At 32.2% G+C, this 17,551-nt stretch overlaps 3 protein-coding genes across 4 annotated transcripts; 1 reads left to right on the top strand and 2 right to left on the bottom strand.

The window, feature by feature from the left end:
• Positions 1-3,592: 3,592 nt before the first annotated feature.
• On the bottom strand, positions 3,593-5,217 carry LOC106299493 (exopolygalacturonase-like). The gene is made up of 4 exons (XM_013735578.1): positions 5,071-5,217; positions 4,674-4,985; positions 3,922-4,440; positions 3,593-3,826 (listed from the first exon to the last, which is right to left on the bottom strand). Exons 1-4 carry the CDS (start codon positions 5,215-5,217, stop codon positions 3,593-3,595), a joined length of 1,212 nt encoding a protein of 403 aa, XP_013591032.1.
• Positions 5,218-7,669: 2,452 nt separating this feature from the next.
• On the top strand, positions 7,670-9,065 carry LOC106298539. 2 transcript variants are annotated; one of them, XM_013734677.1, is made up of 3 exons: positions 7,670-7,879; positions 8,104-8,386; positions 8,464-9,065. In XM_013734677.1, exons 1-2 carry the CDS (start codon positions 7,799-7,801, stop codon positions 8,371-8,373), a joined length of 351 nt encoding a protein of 116 aa, XP_013590131.1. In that variant the 5' UTR covers positions 7,670-7,798; the 3' UTR covers positions 8,374-8,386; positions 8,464-9,065. The 2 variants fall into 2 exon arrangements, with proteins under 2 accessions (XP_013590131.1, XP_013590132.1); XM_013734678.1 differs by having other exon boundaries at positions 8,473-9,065.
• Positions 9,066-11,110: 2,045 nt separating this feature from the next.
• Positions 11,111-14,470, bottom strand: LOC106300697 (CBS domain-containing protein CBSX6). Its single transcript, XM_013736901.1, has 2 exons — positions 13,927-14,470; positions 11,111-12,326 (listed from the first exon to the last, which is right to left on the bottom strand). Exons 1-2 carry the CDS (start codon positions 14,421-14,423, stop codon positions 11,375-11,377), a joined length of 1,449 nt encoding a protein of 482 aa, XP_013592355.1. The 5' UTR covers positions 14,424-14,470; the 3' UTR covers positions 11,111-11,374.
• Positions 14,471-17,551: the final 3,081 nt, after the last annotated feature.

The raw sequence follows: 17,551 nt of genomic DNA on the forward strand, positions 1-17,551 counted from the left end.
CATGTATTACATCAATCGTAAAGCATCAATTTCTGGAACACCAGTGGGGTCGAATACAATTTTGGAAAACCCATCAATGTTAGTAACCTTCTTAAGTCGGCCTTATTATGAAAGATGAAAAATATTAGCAAGATATACATATAATATCAGCTCCAAAAGATTTATTATATACAATAAATACAATAGATTACCTTGTCTCCAATTAATTTGCCAACACTGTAAAACACATAATACTCTACATCTATAGAATTTCATAAATCATTGAAAACATGAGCAAGTGCACCATAAGCGACACACTTAATGACAACGTTACTGTAAAAAAAAAAGGATCAAACCATGTGATACTATACAAGTTCTGGTCACGCAAACTTTATTTCACAAATATTCTCCGATCGATTAAGGTAAGAATTTCAATTCTTCGAATTTTGTTTCCTTGAATACGTTAACATTCTCATTTTTCTTTTCTATAATATATTCGATCCCGTGATTAATTCAATTGTGTTTCCTTTTAAATTTGAAGCATTAAGTTTTGGGAGTAAAAAAAGGATTTTCGATGACTTGCATCTAAAAGATCATAAAACGATTTGAAGCTCATATTAGTTTTTCAAAACATTATGATAAACATGGTTTACTTGTTGCAAGATTAGATATGAACAGCAATACATGTTATGATATTTTATTACAAATCAGCATATCAAGCTAAAATAACCAATTCAAACCGTAAAGAATTTAGTTGTACGAAGTTTAAAGAATCAATTATTTACTCAAGCGTAAATGACTTAAAACACACGTATATTTTATTGCCTTATTTAAATGAACTACTTCCAAGTTTTCGAACAAACAATAAAGTCTCTTTTTGAATGGTAATAATATGTTGCCTTAGTTAAATCCCCGTTTTTTTTTTAATAGTATAATGTAATGACCAGTGACATTTGTTTGTAATTATTCTAGTTGAGAAATGGTTTTTAAAAAAATGAGGTGAGAATGCATGCGGTGATGATACCTAAGAAATGACACACATGTAATAAACACATGAAGCCAAAGTTATTTTTTATCAGTGCTCCTCAAATAATAAAAAAAGGATATTATAGTCATGTTTTATTATCATAATATTTGGGGTTATTAATTAATAAATATATACTAACAATAGATATTAACAAATTCTACTGATAATATCATAATTAGATCTATCTTATATTAAGTTTATGATTTTAATGGCTAATATTATAGCCATGTTTTTGATTCTTATCGAATATTGATGCAAATTCAGATTATTACAACATTAAATTATAATTATGTTTATCTTATATTTAATTTATGATTTAATGGTTAATATTATAGTTAGTTTCTCTGATTTTTATTAGAAATATTGATCTAAAATAGGATATTTCAATATTAAAATTAATATCAAAACTGAAGCATCATTGAAATATTATCGTAGAATATAAATTGAATAGTTATGCTAAATATTTTATATATTATAAATATAAATAATCATATTCCTAAATTAATTAATTTGTATTTATACATGACACACATCAATTAGAGCACCCCAAACAAACAAATTGGTCCAATTAGAGCACCTTATTTACTCGATTTGTGCGTTTAAAAATACAATTTTATTATTATATAGTTTTTGAATATATCCACTCTCTGCTACATCCTCACTTTGTAATGAAGATACTTTAAGAGATATATTATTTGAAAAAACTATTGGATTGGTGTTTTTAATTTTAAAATACCTAACAATATATAATCTATTTGGTTTTATTATTTTAGAATATTTCAAGAGGACTTTAGACGGGTTGCTCTTATAGTTTTACATATTCATTAATCAGGTATGATTAATAAAATAAAATTGTACTCTTTTTGTCCTATGAAACAAAAAAATACCACAGACGAAAAAAACACAAAAGTATATTCACTTCTTTGTTGCACCAATCAAAACTTTCATAAACTAGCACAAAGAGAAAGAAGAAGAAGTACATCCCTTGTATAATAAAGCGCAAGTCGTCTAACTAATCAGATAGTGCCACGTGGAAATTTTTTAAAAAACAATTAAAAAACAATTGACAAGTGGAAAAGCCTTGAAAACAAGAAAAAAAAAACAATTAAATTTTTCTGTAGACTAAATATTAACTACTTACTTTCTAATTTTTATCAAAACTTATAGAAAAAACCATAAAGACAAAACGATTGATGAAACTTTCTTTTATTCGGTCTCCTATTTTTTGCAAAAATCTCCAACTACCTAGATACCTGATTTTTATCAGAATTTTTATCCCGTAATTTTATTACCATTAAACAATTTTTATCTTTTATATATTGAAAACACACAAATCTAATAACCAACCAAGTTCTGACACATGTACATATGTTTAACAAAAAGAACAATATCAATGAAAAAATATCTTTCTACGGTTATCAAATTTTCAGAAACTGTAAATGTCTAACTCCCTAAATTTTCTCATATCACTAACAACACGTTTATTATTCAAAAAGAAAATGTGCAACCATAACTTACCAGTTCCATCATGTAACGAGTTCTAACAATTTCTATCTCTTATGTAATTTTCAAGCAACTAGTTTATTCTTTTCCTCCTTTTTTTTCTTTTTCTTCTTCTTCTTCATATTTCTGTGTGTGTTTTGAGTGTAGCTAAAAAAAATCCACAAAGTTTATACCTAACTTTTATTCAGATTATGTTCGTTCCTTCTCAAATTAAAATTCTCTAAATTTTTTAAATTATTTTTGCAGGATTCATGTTGAAGATGGTTACGTACTGCTGTAAATCTTCAAAAAACTCAGAGCTTTGTCAGCAATTTGGTATCAGTAAGTTTATCTGAATCTGCTATATATAAATTGAGTATTTACGTTTGTTTTGGTTTGACAATTTTTACAAATATGTTTTTATAGCATTAACATATGCTTACAAATCCATTTATGAGTCTACTATGTTAGATTAACTAATTATATGTATATTGTATCATTGAAGTTCCCAGGTTTGTGATGACTACACAAAAAAGGGGTGGAAGTGAATAACAAAACGCAAGTTCAAAAATAAAATCCCAAGATATGCTCATTAATTTATAATTGCGCATTTATCTCTCTATCGGGTAGATTTTAAAAAAAAATTAGTATAAATATACTTTCAATAAAAGTTTAATGGTTTTCATATTTGTGCCAAAAAAATGGTTTTCATATTTTACTTTAGTTTCACTTTAAATTTTAGAGTATTAAAAGTAAACATATTTTTATTTTAAAGAAAACTTATTTAAAACACAGTTACAAATAGAACTAAACGAATCATTCAATATTTTTTGTCATATTTTGATGTGTTGGTGTTCAGTTCTTTTTCGATAAAAATGATAAAAATTGCTTTTAATTGTTATGTTTGATTGTGAAACTACTAATTTTAGCTCTTCAGTTTATCAGCTCTAGAAAATATGAATATTTATTAAATAAATTTTTTTAAATGCATGCAAAACTAGCCCGTGCACGGGGATAATACTAGTACAAATTATAAATTATACAAACACTTAAGAAAATATAAAATAGTACAACACACGGTCATTGTTCCCATGGCTCGTTTAATCAGTTCAGACAATGCTGAGGAACCATCTTGCCACGTGCATAACCGTCAACATTCTCACATACCGCAGTGGAAGGACCACCCTCGACTCCCTTATGCTCTAGGTTAATGTCAATTAGCTGAACCTTCTTGCACGGAAAGCTCTTGCTACATTGTAGATTCACCGCCACTTTGTTCGTCGATGTTCCATATATGTTCTTTAACTTAAGGTCTTGGATTTGAACGTGTGACTCTCCCTGAAAAAAAATAATGGATTACAACATTTATTTTTTCTTTCGATGTAAAAAGTGAAAAGAATTATCTAAGTTTGTATCTTGCGTAGAGAGTTCACCTTCTTTTCACAAGGTGGGTGAGGACAATACTTCTGGTCGATGTTGATAGGGTTTCCAACGTTAATCATTTGAATATTCTCGTACACAAAGTTAGAAACAAGAATCTTCGAAGCTGAAGATTCCCAAGTTTTGATCCGAATACCATCGCTTGTGCCGTTAAAGACTATGTCTCTTACGGTTAAGCCATTAACGTCCTTCTCTTCTTTGTTCTTCCCTAAGCTTCCGACACTAATCCCATGTCCGGGACCACAATTGACATCAGAGATATCCATATTGGTGGTTCCGGAAAGGATGGCGATACAGTCGTCTCCTGTACCAATGTGTGTCTTGGAGATGTTAATGTTGCTACAGAACCCGAACTTTAGCCCATCAGTGTTTGGGCTGTCGCCGGGAGCTGTTATAGTGACGTCAGTGATGTTGAAGTGATGGACAGAGAAGAAGTTGAAGTGTCCCATTTTGCTGTTGAGTGATGTTATCCCATTGATTCTTGAGTTGTTCACGAATGCAAATCCCATGGTCTGTGAGAATAATCAAGTTTAGTAACACACTAGAATACTAGAATATAAAATATAGACATATTATTATGTGGATATTGCCTCCTTCAAAACTATATATACTCGTTTTAATGACGTTTTGTATCTAGATAGTTAAATCTATAAATTTAAGGGGTAATAGAAAATAATTTAATTGCATAATTATAATTGTAAAATCATATAAGAAAGCAATATGTAAAAGAATTAAGAAGTGGTACCATAGCTAGCTTAGGACAACTGGGGTTTTTGTGGCAGTCATTTAGTGGCCAAGACTCTTTCCCTTGGCCGTCAAGTGTACCGGCACCAGAGATAATAAGATTGTTAATGTATCTGAACTGGATCCATGTGTCGTTCTTAATGTCCCTAGGGTTAGAAGGAGCCAATAAAGTTCCATCGATAGCGAATTCAATCTTATTCGCGCATGGCCCTACGAACTCTACACCACCGAGATAAAATGTTCCTTTCGGTACATAGATTTTACTATTACCACCTTTCCTTGTGCATGCACTTTTCCATATGTTTGTGAACGCCTAATTTTGGACAAGATAAACAAAACAAAATCGATAAAATGTTTATTTTTGTGTGTTTCTATATATATATTGGTTATGTACATACCTTGGTGTTATCAGTTTTTCCGTCAGCTTTGGCACCATAGCGTTGGACGTTAAAAACCTTTGGCCTATTGATCTGACGACTTGCAATGGCGGCGACGAACAAGAGAGACAAACAAAAAGCCTTAAACGCAGAAACAATGCAAGTCATCTCCTTATTTTGTTTAGGGTATATTAAAATAAGATTTTTGTGTTATTAATAAATGTATTTACGACACAATATTGAGAAGTGTTTATCTATTATATTTGCTTATATAGAGTTCATTTGTTTCCATGAACTGTTAGTATAAATCTATTTTTAAACACAAGAACTTGATTCTTGTTACTAATTAGTAATCATCGGCTAAAGTTGGGTTGTTTCTTTTATATTGCTTTTTGTTGATTATTTATGGTTATGGAAATGTACATATATGGTTATCTGATTTCTCTTTGCTCTCTCATTTAAAACAAAATCTTAATTTTGGTGAAAGGCCAATCACATATTTGCCGGTAGTTAATTGTTTCGGTTAATGTTTTTTTTTAAATAATTTCATCTCCTAGATATTATTTGAAAAGTGATTTGCCATGTGTCATCACCACAATGATTTAAAAAAATGATGATATGACATACTAACAATGATGACATGACTTGGAGATAATTGTGACATGAAAATTTACATTAATGTTAATAAATCATAGATCATGATTAATATATAAATAAATAATGTAATAGTAGAATTAAAAAATAATAATAATATTTTACAATTTGGAAATATTATTTAATTATATATTTTGTAGATATATAATTTTTGTTACTAAAATAAAGATTCCAAATTTTAGTTTCTTTTAAATATCAATAAATTTTAGAAATATTATTTATTTTACGTTTTGATAGTTATATACTTAAAATGATTTCTCTTATTTCAAAGAATTTGGTTTAATATATTTTAACCAAAATAAATAGATTAAAATATATAATAATTTTAAATATGTACATATATTATTAAATAAAAAAATTAAATAAAAAAATTATTTTATCTTAATTTTACATGTAATTAAATTAAAAATTAAAATTAAATATTCTAAGCAAATAATAAATCTAAAAATTTTACAAATTATTTTTATATAGATTTAAATTTAAAAGTTTTATTTCTGCACACTGTTTAGGAAAACACCTAGTTTAATATTAAAATCCAAAATACAATAATATTACATATATAATTTATTATTCAAAATTTTAAAATTACAACAGGAAACAAATTATGTAAATATATAAGCTAACTTTACTTTAATTTCCTCTTTTTATGAGAAAAATATATGAATTGAATCGGTCCAAGGTATGGCCAATTGAGTAGCCACAAAGAAGAAAAAAGATGTTCCTAGGCATACACGAGGCAATCAAACAGAAGAGCACTATGGCTGAAATGGTCAATTATCTCAAAAGAGTCGAAGGAGATTTAGAAGGAATAGGGAAGGACCGTGACAAAAAAAAAATGGGAAGGTCGGCCACAAGATGATCTCAGTGGTCTAAATGCTTGTACCCGACCATGAGAAAAATGTTCTTACTTGATCATTATCACTGCAAACTTAATCTCAAATTAAAGAGATTAATTCAAAAAAACTCACAGCATGGATAATTATTACCAAGAGATGTAAATCTTGATGGTTAGAGTAAATATCTCAGAGGTTTGAACCGCGAGGTCCAAGACCGGCTTGATATACAACATTATACGAAAGTTGAGGCTTAGTTACAAGTTTCGTGTTGTCAAGCTAAAGGACTAATGCCCAGTCTAACCCTCAGCCTTAGACAACAAAGATGAAGTTGAGGGTTGCACTACAAAGTCTTGTGATATCAAGTGTTTCAAATGTCAAGAAAAGAGGCATTATGCGAATACGTAAAGATTATGGTATTAAACAATAGGAGTACGAGTCATAAGAGGAAGAACAAGTTCATGATACTCTTTTAATGGCTCAATGATGAAGCAAGTTTAAATCAACAAAAAAGTGAGGGTTGCTATAGTCATTTGGAAGTATCAAGTTGAGATTATGTGTGAAGTTGTACCAACAGAGGTTGGTCATATCTTGCTTAGACGGCCGTGATAATAAGGAAGGAAAAGCGAATCATAAATTTGGAAAAATTTAGAAAATAATACCAAAATTTATTGTATGCAGTTCAAATTGTAAAGCAAATATAATTCATTTATTTGGATAATTTTTTTGAAGTGCTAATTTTGAAAACTTAAATTTAATTTTTTTACATAATTTCTGGATTTTTAATGGTAAAACTAAAACCTAATCTAAGTTTGGTTTGTGTATAAATTTTTAGTTACAAACTTTGAAACTAAAAATTTATCGATAGTACCAGTTTGTTTTATTGATACTCTAAAAATGAGGGCTTAATGAATTTTTATCCGAATCAAATTTTAGTTGATGGAGTTTAGCATTAAAATTGTCATGTCTAACGAACAGAATCTAATCCTTACGAAGAAGCTGTTTTATAACCACTGGTATTTTCAATATTATGATTCAATATAAATAAAGATTAATAACGAGGACCCCACATATTCTTCACTCACAAAACAAAACATTTTCTCGACAAATGATAATAAATGTTTACCAAATAATTGAAAAAAAGTAGCTCGAGAGATAGAGAAGTAGGACGAAGAAGGCGAAAGTGAAAGAAGAAAGAAAATTAAGTCATTAGCTACTAAACAACTCTTTCACAACGAAACAAGGAAAAAAAAAAGAAGAAGATGAGAGCTTTAGAAGAATCTAAGATCTCTATTGTTTTGTTGCTTTTTTGCTTCTCAATCTTTGCCACTTTCAGCCTCCAGGTGAGAGTGTCTTTCTTCTCATCTCTTACCATTTCCTTGTCTTCTTGGATTTAGATCTTCTTTTCATTTGGGTGGTTCTGATTTTACCTGAGAAATTTAACTTTGGTTTGTGTAAAACCTAAGCTGGTTTCAAGTTTTGAACTTTATTTCACATTTGAAAAATGGGCATTTACTTGATTATATGTTCTGGTCTCTGATTAGAATTAATGTGGATTTTTTTTAAGGCAAATGAGCTAACATCCCCCTCCTCTAAAGAAGAAGGAGAGGTGAGAATGGTGCCATTAATGGAGGAGAAGTTTATGGTAATGAATGAAACAAGAAGGAAGCTTGGGAGTTTCCAGATATGTTCAGTTTGCACTTGTTGTGGAGGTGCAAAAGGAGTTTGCCTGCCTTTACCTTGTTGCTTTGCAATTAACTGCAATATCCCAAATAAACCCTTTGGTTATTGCTCCTTCACTCCCAAATCCTGCAATTGCTTTGGTTGCCATAGCTGAGATCTTTCCTTTTGTAAGCTTCTAATGTTCTCTTTTTTTTTTTGGATTCTTCTCAAATCATGTTTTGATGTTTGGTTCCAATTAATCCAGGGGGCAGAGAGGAAGAATAAACCAACATCTTGATTTCATATGCAAAGTGTGAAAGGGAAGAAAAAAGGAATATGTGTTCTTGGTTTGGTTCTTTATTTTTATTTTTTTGTTTATAATTTTATTTTCAGTCTTCTCTAAATTTCATTACCTACTATCTTCAGCAACATCATCATCCTCATTAATTAATTATCTTTTTGCATTGCCATTCTGATAAAAAAATTAGGGTCTTTTATGGAAGATCTCACCCACACTTCAAGCTAGATTTGTTTTTCCTTTTCTCTTCAATCAATTTCTCTATCTGTTTTCTCCGATTTGTTTCCCATTTGTTAAGATTTTTACTTGTGCTCTTGTAGCATATTTTAGTCATTTTTTTGGTTAAGTTGGGGATTGTAAGAATATTAATATGACGATGATGGTGTTGATGGTAGTGATGTTGAAACTGCTAAGTTTAAGCCTTTGTGATGAGTGATGTGGAAATTATTAAGAAGGATCAAGTTTAATGCGCTGTTCTGATCTTATAAGATCTAAGTGGTTGTTTTAGTATTTTTGTTTATTAAAAGATGAAACAAAGTATCTTTTACGTTAAAGACAATTATTCATCTACAAGTGCAGGGACTAAACATCTTATTAATATCTTTGAATATGTTTATTTATTGAGTGCAAAGAGACATATTTTCAATGCAAGAGATGTTTGAATCAAATGTTTGTTCCTACTTCATGCTGTCTCTCTCCTCTCTTGTTAAGCATTTTTTAAACGGCAAGATCTGAAATTAGTTACTAATTGTTCATTATTACTTGAAACTGCCCTGATTTGGCTTTTAAGATTTGTACATTTTAAGAACCTGCCAATCGAATAAGTATTTTTAACACATTGCTATTTCTTACTTCAAATCCTCTATATATATTAATAGTGAAACATTTAAAAAGTTATAACACGTAGTTTGCACTAATTAAAAAAGTGTCATGCTGAATTGTCACGTAATTAGAATACTAATTTTGCTTATATGGCGGCTTGAGAATCAATTGAGAATTTTGTTAGTCCAAAATTAAATTGCTACAGAATGTTATATATATATATATATATATGACAATTAATGATTTTAAAGAATAAAGATTTGCTAACAATCTATATACTTTCTATCATTTTTGTTTAATTATTTATTATTAAAATAAATTACATAATTACATTAATCATATAATAAAAATTTAGATTTTTTGTATATGTTGTATTTTGAATTTTTCAAAACGAGTATAAATTACTAAAAATGTTAAAAATATCACATAAACTTTTACTATCAATGTTTATTTTTTTCTAATAAGATACAATGATTATAAAATCATATGAATAAATAATTTTATTTTAATAGGTATTTATGTTAATATATATATATATTTCATATTGTTTAACTTAAACTATATACATCATATGAAAATACATACTTATATTTTGATATCAATGTTGAACATATATTGAAAAGTTAATATTTTAATTTTGAAATCTTCATTATTTTTTAAATGATTATAAATTATTGAAACCACTAAACATTCCACATTAAAAAAATCGTTGGTGTAAAATTTTGTTACAAAAATATACAAATAATCATAAAATTATATGAGTAAAAACCTCATTTAATAAATATTCATATTAAAAGTATACTATATATCTATGTTAATATCATTTAAATTTAATTATATATCATATACGATAGATAAGATTGATTGTTTTGATTTATTTATCCTAAAATGATTGCGAATAAACAAGAGTGATCGTTTGATTTATATGCGCACGCCAATTTATTACATAATAGTTACTGATTTCTTAATTATTTAATATATAATTATTATTTTATTATTTCATAATATTGAGAAAAACATAAAATAAGTAACAAATATAAAATATTTATTATGCTCAAGGCGCAGATCTAAACCTAAGTATTTATCTCTTTAATAATTTTAAATCTTAAACATTTTATAAATCTGAGGCCAAAAAAAATAATAAAATGAGAATAAATTAAAAAAATCAATATTTATATCGAGCAATAACCAAAATGAAAAAAAAAAGCAACACAAAAATGAGAAAAATGTTGAAGATATTTAGAATTGGCATGTGAACGTAAACTTCTCATAACCATAATTAACTTTTAAATTGTTTAATCACGATATAAAACCGAGCTCTCTTATTTTCATTGTAACCAAATAGTAGGTCTGAGATTATTTGGCCTAAACGTTAGGTTCTTATACGATAAATGATTTTTTGACCTAAAATATTTTTAAAATGAGATCAGCTCATCAGTAAACAAATTATATAATTAAAAAAAAAAATATTTAGTGGCCAAAAATATTTATTCGAACAAGAATATAAATTTTATTTTTCCTTACTATTTTTTTTTAAATAATTTTCATATAAATTCGCCCATCATAACATAAGTTGCATGTCATATCGTGAGTGTTACTGTTAACGAAAATCTCATCCAATTCATCAGTGTATCAATAATGTTTATAATGTATATATATTCAATCATTTATTGGTTTGGTCAAAGTTGAGTGTTTATTAAATACATTCGGTGGCGTATTAAATATCTAGAGCTAACTTGGTGAACCTCTCTATGTGTTCTCATGATATGTCAAAACCGAATAGACCCCCATAGATCGCTTTCTTTAACTCTAATAGCCAACCTGTTTTATTATCTGTAATACAAATATATCTCTAAGAAATAATAAGACAAAACTGTTTATTATACATATGCTGTAAACACTAAAACACCAACAACAGTTCACATAAGTAATGAATGAGAAAGAAAAATTAGAGCTCGTTTATTTTTGCTTATTTGAGCTCTGATGCTAAATTTAATAGTACACAAATTTGACAAACACACCCAAAACTGAGTCCCTTTTGATTTGTGTAGTAGTCTTAGCTTTGATGTTCATTACCAAAACCTCCTTCGTAAGAACGATTCGAAGGAACAAAGGCAGAAGGCTGTTTAGTAACAGCAGCTAAGATCTCTCCATAGCCCACTACTCCAACAAGAATATCATCATCATCAGAATCAGCCTCTGTAACCCAAACATGTGTGGCTCTATGAGACAGCATCTGAGCCATAACCGCAGCCAACGAGCTAGATGTTTTGCAAGTTAACGGCGCACTTCTTCCCCTGTACATGCTCCTACCGATGCTCAATCTCGTCGGGCTTGTCGGATTAAAACCGATGCTCCTGCTGCTGAACTTCTTGGCCTTTGTCGCAGCTGTTCCGTTCTGGTCTCCTCCTCCTCCTCCTCCGACAAATGAAGTTTGGAGGAAGTCGCTGAATGATCTTGACGACATGTTGTCCTCAACTCCCATCACAAACTGTCCTGCGTATAGATTAGCTAGAGCCCAAGCTGCAGCTAGATAATCACATTTCCAGAGCTTTGAAGCTGAGATTTCTCCTATTATCTTGAACTGTTTCTCGTTGTTCTCGCTTTGTTCCAATACGGCGATGGCGCTAGGATCACACGGTGGCCTTTTGGTGGCTTCAATGGCTGGCAAAAAGGCTTCAATGAAGTTGTAGTTTACATTAATGATTCCGAGAGAAGAGATTGATGTGAGTGGTAAAGGAGCTAATGCTCCGAGGACACCTATAAGGAAGCGGATCACGTCTTCCCTTGAGAGACAGCAAAACTTGTCACGGCTCGAAGCCTTGGAAGTAGCGGGCCTGTTGGAGTCGGCGGAGATGCCGCTGCTGCTGCTGGAGTTTTCGCTGTTCTTCAGCCATTTTCCGTTGTAGAGAATGGAGAATCTCTTGCTCATACCTCTCCATACAACGCTTTTCGGAACTAGAAGCCGTCTCACTCCTTGTTTCATCATCTCCAACGCATCTATCAACCTTGCATTACAATGGATACAGTAAAATTATCATCATAAGATGCAACTATGCAGGAAACACTCTATCTTGGATAGGTTAACAGAACTATTCACTGTTCTACTAATGGGTAGCAGATAGATATAACCTGCACAAGTCATAACAACTTTGTGACCCTCTCAAGTGGAAAAATGAGGATGTTTTAACAAGGCAAACTGCAAGCAACTCCATAGACACTAAATCTGAAGTGCAAATGAGGATAACTTTCTACAGCGTCTGAACAATTAATATGCATCTTCCAGGTTTTACAATTCCTGCTCCTACAGACACTCAGAGAGACACCTAAAACTCTCATTTACGCTTATACAATCCATGCTCCCTATGATATTCCAGATAACAGCAGTTAAAGTTTATTAGATTAACGGAAACCAATGAAAAAAGTCTAGTTAAGAGTTATTATGGCTTCTATCTAATTAGATGATACGTTCAGGCTTATGGGCATTATTGTCAAACAACAATTATGTTTGTAGTAGGTGAGGGTGATAAAGGAGAAAAGGATAGGTAAAAGAGCTTTTTGTAGTTAAAATACTAGCATCACAGAATCTAGGACAGTCCTATTTTTAATCACGTCTTTCCTGTTTTTTTTTTCTTTCTATTAGTTGATGACATAAAATATCATTTCAAATAACAAAGACAGCTGCAAACATAAAATAAGCATTGACGAAGTTCTAAGCAAGATAAGAGTTGAAGTCAACAATGATGCAAGCATTTTAAACTAGACTCTATTTAATAGATGTGCTTTCCCAGATGTTTGAAACATCTTATTAAAACACAGAGCACAAGAAAACATTTTATACTTCATTTTGCTAACCAAGGTTGAGGCCTTACTCCTATTTAATGGAATCAATAAATAAATAAATAATTTAAAAGAGGTCCCACTTTTTATGTGCCTATATTTAAAAATGAAATCAGATCAATAATTTATGGGTATCTAGGCACATGGCTATATGACAGAGTTTCTCTGCTAAGATCCAACCATGTTGAGAGATTCAATCAATTACCACAACATGAAAGGAACGAAAAAACAGGATATCTTAACCATAGTTGAAATAGCTGACCAGCTATGTATCGAACTGGATCCAAGCTCAAAAACAGTAGAATTTAGGAATCAGAGATCAAACTGTCTTTTTGCCATTTTAGTTATCTAGTAAAAGTTAATATCCTACATATGGTTCTTTTCTAAAACATCATATGCAAGATCCTATAATATGCAACCAAAACCGAAATAGAACTAAACTAAGAACAAAAGTGAGCAAGTTGGGATAATTTTAACAAGTGAAACACGTAAAACACACAGCAAATGTGAGACTTGATATCAAACTAGTCTTAGGCACATCAAACAGAATCAAGACCGAGAATCATTTTTAGAAACTTTAAGCTTAAGAGGTGAGAGACCCTTTGTAGTAAAGTTAAGAACTTTAAGATCCAACAGAAGTAAGCCAAAGAGAAACACATAAACTCAAATTAGCGATCTTTACTACGTAAACTGAGCTTCAAGTAACAAACAGCGAAGTTGAGATCCTAGAACTAAAATTAAAAAAAAAAAACTGGTCTCAAAAGCTACCTGGTGCCAGGATCAACTTGTTTGAGGAGAGTGTTGTTAGGTGTGATGACTTGAGAGACAGGGATCTTCATAGCCTTGTCTTCTTGGAGACACTCGCTCTTCGCTAAGAAGGCAACTATATCGAGAGAACTCAGTATCCCCACGAACCTCTGCTGCCTCATCTCGCTGTTCTCCACCAACCCCGGAGGAAGAGCTGCCGATGATCTCTTCCTCCAGACGGGAATCCCACACTCCGTCGACTCTCCGATGGCGCGAATCGCGGACTCAACGGTCTCGGTCTCGTAGAACTCGACCATCTCCGGCTTCCCCACCGTCAGATCTCCCACCACGTGATACAGAAACACCGACGCCATGAGAGAGAGAGAGAGAGATGGCAAGATCCGTTTGGGGTTTTGGAGGTTATAAGAGAGAGTGAAGAAAGACGAGGAGGATGTGGAGGCCGGTGATTGGTGATTGGTGATTGGTGATCGGAGAAGGATCAAGAGAGAATTCGCCATTGAAAGAATCCCATTTGAGAGAGAGACTCTGCGTTTGTGGATAGAAGATATCAACCACAGCGAGTTTTGGTTTTATTTGGGGAATTGGCTCAAAATCTAACAAAGAAGTTACTAATTAAGTTAACTACCCAAGATATAAATTGTCTAGGCCTTGATATTTTACAAGGAGAGTCCAAATGACAAAACAGTTCCTCTCGGATTTAGAAAACGTTTTAGAGCAACCTGCACGTACGTTAAAAGGGTTTCGAAAAAAGAATAGGGAAAACTTGTAATGATTAGAACGAGAGAAAGCAGAGAGAGAGTACAGAGAGAAAGTAGATCTAACATTGGATCCGGCGAGCGGCCGGTGTACAAGTCGGATAACCAGACTGAGATAAACGATATAACAAAATTAATATGTTAAGAAAATCGACGATTTGTAAAGCGAATACAAGAATAATCAGAAATCGTATTCGCAAATAAACATGGAGTCGAGATATAATATCTTTCCTTAACTCTAAATACTCGCTCCGTTAGTGAGACAGTACTGTACGAATATCGAGTCCCAGGATACAACCATGGTAGACGATTACGCTTCACTCGTGAATCGCCCATCGAACTATAAATCTACGAAACACTCTCGAACTATAGACTTACGCTAAGGGATTTTCGCTGTTGGATTTCAATACGGAAAAAGTTCAGAAATGAAGGAAGAGGAGAAGCTATATTTAACGAGACGAACGAGAGCCACTTCCCGCAACAGTTGATGCACGTGTGCGGAGATCTCGCGGAGATCACGGGAAGTTAAATTTCGAAAACTTATTCCCCAAGACTCTTATCTCGTTTAAAATTCAAGAGGATAAAATACATGACGTTTTTATTTTTTAAACAACTATTTGTCGTTTTAAATAAAAATGCATGTCGTTTTTTCCCGAATTAAATGGCAAAACATTGAGCTTAACTTGGTTCAAAAAGAATATTCTTATCGGGCCAGAGGCCCTCCACCCAAGCCCACGCCCACGCTGAGCCGAGCCGAGTCGGCCGGACGGAGGCGGCGGCGCGCGCTTGGGGAGCCATCCTCTCTCCTTGATTCGTTTACACCCTTGTGTCATGGGGACATATATAAACATCTCAACTCTTCTCTTCCTCTCCGATGTGGGACTTTCCACATTTATTTACTTGTGTTTTGTGGGCTTTTAATCTTTTTAGCCCAGTCATTATTCATTCACATTTCCATTAAAGCCATTGGGCTTTAATTGATCCAACAATCCTCATATGAATAGAAATGACTCTTCTAAACATATGCAGACTAAATGCATACTCGGTAGACTCTAAAAACTATACTTATTCTAATCCTGACTAGACTAAACAGACTTATCGAGAGTGTTTGCGAAAACTCCACTGTGTTTGAGTTGGTGATATTTTTAAGCCTTGAACCACTCATAGTTAATATCTGTCGGGTTTACTTTACCAGAAGGTGAACATGATGTCTTGAACCAACCGGTGTTTTATGTATACCGAGACAACATGCATAACGCATCTTCATTTTCTCGTAGAACTTAATTCTCTATTGTGTTCATTGTGGCCCTGAACTATTCCTGGTTTTCATGAGTGAACTTAGAGAATATAGCCTTGCATTCATTCTCTTAGAAACGACCTCATTTCACACTCATTAGGTGATTGACCCTGAAAAGTATTGAGTAATACTCCGCTTTGGAAGCTATGGAATCATTAAAAGCTTATGCTTATCCTTCTCACATTTTTTAGCACTTTATCATCTTAGGAGCTGGGAAGAGACAACTTTATCTCAAGTGCTTTCGTTAGATTCTGTTTGATTTTGTTTTCCCTTTGAACCTACGTCTTCGGATCTCCAGTCATGATAGGTAGGGTTTTAGTCAAGCATCCTCATTCGTTACAGGCTTTAAACCCATTCCTTTTGATGATTTAGCAACAACATCTCGTGGCAAACCTTTTGTAAATGGATCCGCTAGGTTGTCAGCCGATTTCATGTAGTCTATTGTGATTACACCAGTTGAGATAAGTTGTCTAATGGTTTTATGTCGTCTTCTGATGTGACGAGATTTACCATTGTAGAGATTATTCTGAGCCCGAGCTATAGCTGATTGACTATCACAGTGTATGCGTATAGTTGGCACAGGTTTCTCCCACATAAGAATATCTTCCAAAAAAATTCTAAGCCATTCAGCTTCTTCTGCTGCTTTGTCTAAGGCTATGAACTCAGATTCCATGGTAGATCTGGCTAACATTATTTGTCTGGTAGATTTCCATGATATTGCTGCTCCTCCTAGTGTAAAGACATATCCACTTGTGGATTTTGAGTTTTTAGAATCTGATATCCAGTTAGCATCACTGTATCCTTCTAAAACTGCTGGTTCTTTACCATAGTGAAGACCAAAATCCTTGGTGTAGCGTAAGTAATTGAGTACCCTCGTTATAACTTTCCAGTGTGTATGACCTGGATTACTTGTATATCGACTAAGTACGTGTACTGCATGCGCTAGATCTTGTCTAGTACAATTGCTCAAGTACATGAGACTTCCTTAAGACTGCGATTGCTATCATCAGTCTTATTGATGTTATTCTCGTTACTGGACAATATGTATCAAAATAGTCCAAACCTTCCTTTTGTCGGAATCCTTGAACTACAAGCCTAGATTTGTTTTTCCACCTGGTTTTCGTGTCATTATCCATTTATTTCCTAATGCTTTGCAGCCAGGTGGTAAATCTGTTATGTACCATGTATAATTTTGCATGATAGAATCAAATTCACTCCTGACAGCTTCGTTCCAAAATGGAGCTTCAGGTGAAGCCATGGCTTCTGTCAAAGTTTTTGGAACATTTTCTACTAGAAATGCCATTAGGAAATCTTCACCAAAAGATTTTCCCTTTCGAGCTATTTTGCTTCTTCGAGGTTCATCTTTTTCTTTATTTTCTAAAATATCATTTGTAGAAATCTCGACGTTTGTCTCAGTTTCTGAGTTTTTGACATTGTCTCTTTCCTCTCGAGTTCGTTTTGAACCATGTTTTTCCTTATATGGAAAAATATTTTCGAAGAAAGATGCATTTCTTGATTTCATGACTGTATTTTCATGAATGTCTGATATTGCAGACTTATGTACCAGAAATCA

This window comes from Brassica oleracea, chromosome C6, assembly GCF_000695525.1.
Source record: "Brassica oleracea var. oleracea cultivar TO1000 chromosome C6, BOL, whole genome shotgun sequence".
NCBI classification, from domain to species: Eukaryota; Viridiplantae; Streptophyta; class Magnoliopsida; order Brassicales; family Brassicaceae; genus Brassica; species Brassica oleracea.

Coding starts and splice junctions, on each gene's coding strand:
- LOC106298539 (XM_013734677.1), top strand. CDS start 7,799: ATGAGAGCTTTAGAAGAATCTAAGATCTCTATTGTTTTGTTGCTTTTT. Junction 7,880..8,103: donor TTGCCACTTTCAGCCTCCAG/GTGAGAGTGTCT, acceptor ATTTTTTTTAAG/GCAAATGAGCTAACATCCCC.
- LOC106299493 (XM_013735578.1), bottom strand. CDS start 5,217: ATGACTTGCATTGTTTCTGCGTTTAAGGCTTTTTGTTTGTCTCTCTTG. Junction 4,986..5,070: donor GAAAAACTGATAACACCAAG/GTATGTACATAA, acceptor GTCCAAAATTAG/GCGTTCACAAACATATGGAA. Junction 4,441..4,673: donor GTTGTCCTAAGCTAGCTATG/GTACCACTTCTT, acceptor TTATTCTCACAG/ACCATGGGATTTGCATTCGT.
- LOC106300697 (XM_013736901.1), bottom strand. CDS start 14,423: ATGGCGAATTCTCTCTTGATCCTTCTCCGATCACCAATCACCAATCAC. Junction 12,327..13,926: donor CAAGTTGATCCTGGCACCAG/GTAGCTTTTGAG, acceptor TTGTAATGCAAG/GTTGATAGATGCGTTGGAGA.